General features: G+C 44.2%; 1 protein-coding gene across 1 annotated transcript; it reads right to left on the minus strand.

The window, feature by feature from the left end:
• Nucleotides 1–928: 928 nt before the first annotated feature.
• LOC123410928 (mugineic-acid 3-dioxygenase-like) lies at nucleotides 929–2,283 on the minus strand. Its single transcript, XM_045103853.1, has 4 exons — nucleotides 2,210–2,283; nucleotides 1,819–2,066; nucleotides 1,403–1,724; nucleotides 929–1,283 (listed from the first exon to the last, which is right to left on the minus strand). The coding sequence occupies exons 1-4, from the start codon at nucleotides 2,276–2,278 to the stop codon at nucleotides 1,023–1,025; spliced, it is 900 nt and encodes a 299-aa protein (XP_044959788.1). The 5' UTR covers nucleotides 2,279–2,283; the 3' UTR covers nucleotides 929–1,022.
• Between the last annotated feature and the right edge of the window lie 1,261 nt (nucleotides 2,284–3,544).

A 3,544-nucleotide genomic window follows, 5' to 3' on the forward strand; every position in this document is an offset into this window, starting at 1 on the left:
AGAGGGAGTAGCAACTAAATGCCCTCATAAAAGAGTAGTAGTGTTTTAAAATGTCTTATATTAATTTACAGAGAGAGTATGTGACAAGTAAAAGCATTTTTAGTTTAAAAATAAGTATATTTAGTCTAGTAACTAAGTTATTTTAAAAGTGTAAATCAAGTACCTATAATCTGGCAATTAAATGCCCTGTCACAAAAGTATCTTCCAAGTAAAAGATTCTTAGTTTATAAATAAGTACAACTAATCTGGCAAGTAAGTTGTTTTAAAATTGAAAACCGAGTACCTGTAATTTGGCAACTAAATACCCTGGCACAGAAGTGTCTTGCAAGTAAAAACATTTTTTAATTTAGAAATAAGTATGTCTAATCAGGCAACTAAGTTATTTCAAAATTGAAAACCAAGTACCTATAATACGGCAAGCAAGCATGCTATTTGTTTTTGGCAACTAAGTAGTCTAAATATCTGGCAAATAAGCACATCCAAATCTGATAACTAGCACTTCCTCTGTAAACTAATATGAAAGTGTTTAGATTATTTAAATAGTATTTCAAATGATCTTACATTAGTTTACGAAGAAATTATTGTTTTTATAATCTGGTAACTAAGTATGTTTAAATATTTGGCTATTAAGTATTCATAATCTGGTGATTTAGCACGGTTAATACGACAACAAAGTACTTGTAAAGCCAGCACTAACTTTTTGTAATCCGACAACTAAGTAATTGTAAATTGGTGACTAAGCATGATTAACTAGAGCTGGACCATGTGGTGAATAGTGCTCTTTTCTGCGTTATTTAGTTCAAACATACAACTTATTGGTCACATTTGTATTGCTTGGTATCACCAACACGTACGACAGGTACGTCCGATCTCATCACATGTCACGACTAAATATCTCGTATCAGCTAGATGTAACTGACACCCGTCGCGACTTGAGAGACATTAGAATAAAACTTGGCATCACTTGGCCTTTCTCGAACGATCGAGGAAGTGATGCAAATCCTCTTTCTCCTGGTTCTGCTTCATATTCCCTTCTGGTTGTTATTGATGTTAATGATCTGATTGATTGAGGAATCCAGATTGACAACGTTGTGCTTGCGCTTGAACTCGCCGACGGTTAGGGTGCGGTAGCGTGGCGGGTTGTCCTCGCTGACGAACTCCTCCGCAGGGCCGACGACGCAGTCGTCCGCCGGCACAATGAACGAGGCCACTGACAGCCGGGGCTCGGCAAAGTTGGTGGCCGCGCGGTGCTCGACAGCCTTCAGATACCCGTTGGTCACGACCTGCATGCATGAATATAGTGTGTATATAGTGCAAAACCAAGAAATGAGCAATCTGAATTATATTATTACTGGATATTCAGTACTAGTAATTACACTTAACGACGATGCAAAAAAGTCACCTCGAGCTGTAGGCCGAAGTTGATAACCAAGGAGTTTGGCACGGGCTGGACCTTGATCCAGCCGCCCTTGTAGGCGATCTCGAGGCCAGGAACGGCCCCGGGGAGGAGGACGGTCATAAGGTCCCGGTCACAGTGTGGCGGCAGGCCCAACGTCCTGCTCGGGTTCGGGCTAGGCGGGTAGTAGTTGATATCGACGACCACGCGGCCTCCGCTGATGTCCCCGACAAAGAAGTCTGGCCAGAGTCCCAGTCCCTCGCACAGCAGCCGCAGGATCTCCATGGCCACGCCTCTTGCCAACGAGGTGTAGTTCCCAACAACCTCCCTGCAGATTAGAATCGAAGGCGCAAAGATCAGTTGACATGAAAGCAAGCCATTCGATTCGTCGGCCTAAATGGTTGCAGCTTAATTATTATTACCGGAGCATCTGTGGCTTGTGGGGCCAGTCCTTGGTGTCGCCCGAAGGCAAGGGGTAGAGGAGTTCGAGGACGTCAATCCAGTACTTCTCGCCTAGGGTCTCGAAGGCGGAGCCGCAGAAGAGCTTGTTGCGTTCGCTTCTGTCTTCAGAGAAGAACTCCGCCTTGTCCTCCGCAGGCATATCGAAGAACTCATGGCACACCGCGTACATTTCATGCAGCATCGGCTCGGAGATGCCATGGTTGACCACCTGCATGCAATGCAATACTACCAGTTGGTCGGTCAATTCCGATAATTCAAGCAGGTGGATTGGTTATTTTATTTTAATTTTTTTTTAAAGGTGGGATTTTTTTATTGTTGATGAGATGGATCCATCGAGAGCGAGCAACTAGCCTGGATGAAGCCGTACTCCTTGCCAGAGTCGAGGATGGCTTGGCGGACCTCGTCGCGGCCGCGGGACATGTCGATGATGGCACTGGTGGAAAAAAGGCCTTTGGTCGCGGTTCGCAACTGCCATTAGTCGCGGTTGCGCAACCGCGACCAACTAAGCGCGACTAAAGCCCCCCACCTTTAGTCGCGGTTTCTTAAGAACCGCGACTAAAGGCCCGTCCACGTGGGCGCCAGGCGGCCGTCGGGGCGGAGGACCTTTAGTCGCGGTTCTTCTGGCCAACCGCGACTAAAGGCCCGCGCGCCCCCCCCTAAACCTGTTTTCTGTTTAATTTGTATTGTTTTATTTCTTTTGTGCTTTATTTTAATTTTGAAGGAATTTCATATATTCTACGGTACTACATACATGCATATGAATGTACAATTTCAAACAAATTTGAAATTAGAACCAAAAAGAATTCAAGAGGAATATACAATATATATTCAATATCATCGGATGACCATATACAATTTTGAACAAGTTTCCATACATAATTTAATGCATATAAAGTTCTACGTCCTCGTAATGGTGTTCTCCTTTAGGATGGAGGACTTCCCTGCTGAACCATCCAGCTAGTTCCTCTTGAAGTGGTCGGAAGCGAGCTTCTGGACTAAGCATCATCCGGAGGTTATTCCTTTTAGCATTGGTATCACTCGGAACCCGCTCAGAGGTGTATCTCCGGATCATCTCACAGACATAGTATCCACATAGATTGGTCCCCGCTGGCTGAATATCCCCAGCATTCTTCGGCTTTGACCTTTTGAATTCTAGCTCTTTTTTGAATTCACCGACCTTTGTATCTACGAACCGTCTCCAAACCCTACGAGGCAAAGAAAATTAAATGAACAAGAGAGTTATTAGTTACTTGATATTAGGAAATGAACGAAATAAGCCGATCGATATAGAGCGCAAATGAATGAAAATAATTACTTCTGCAGCATTCTTCTCATGCCGCCCCAAAGCTTTGGATCCATATTCAGAGAGTCGTGGACGAGACATTCTGAGGTGTTAACTTTAATTACTAGCAGAATCCAGTGGAACCTGCGGACACGATACATGCACAGTACGTCATGCATAACTCATCGATTAGCCGGCCACATACCATGCATGGAGTAAACAAAAGAGAATGTGCTCAAGACAGAAACACTCACCCAAAATGGTAAGGAAATAGAATATCACTTTTGAGTTCCTGCTTTGTAAGAAACTGCCACAGGTCTGCCTCCATGTCGGCGGGGTGATGCTCCAACACATGTCCATTAACGATGTGTGGGTCAATGAACCCAACATCATGGATGTTCCTT

Source organism: Hordeum vulgare, chromosome 7H (genome assembly GCF_904849725.1).
Source record: "Hordeum vulgare subsp. vulgare chromosome 7H, MorexV3_pseudomolecules_assembly, whole genome shotgun sequence".
In the NCBI taxonomy this organism is placed as follows: domain Eukaryota; kingdom Viridiplantae; phylum Streptophyta; class Magnoliopsida; order Poales; family Poaceae; genus Hordeum; species Hordeum vulgare.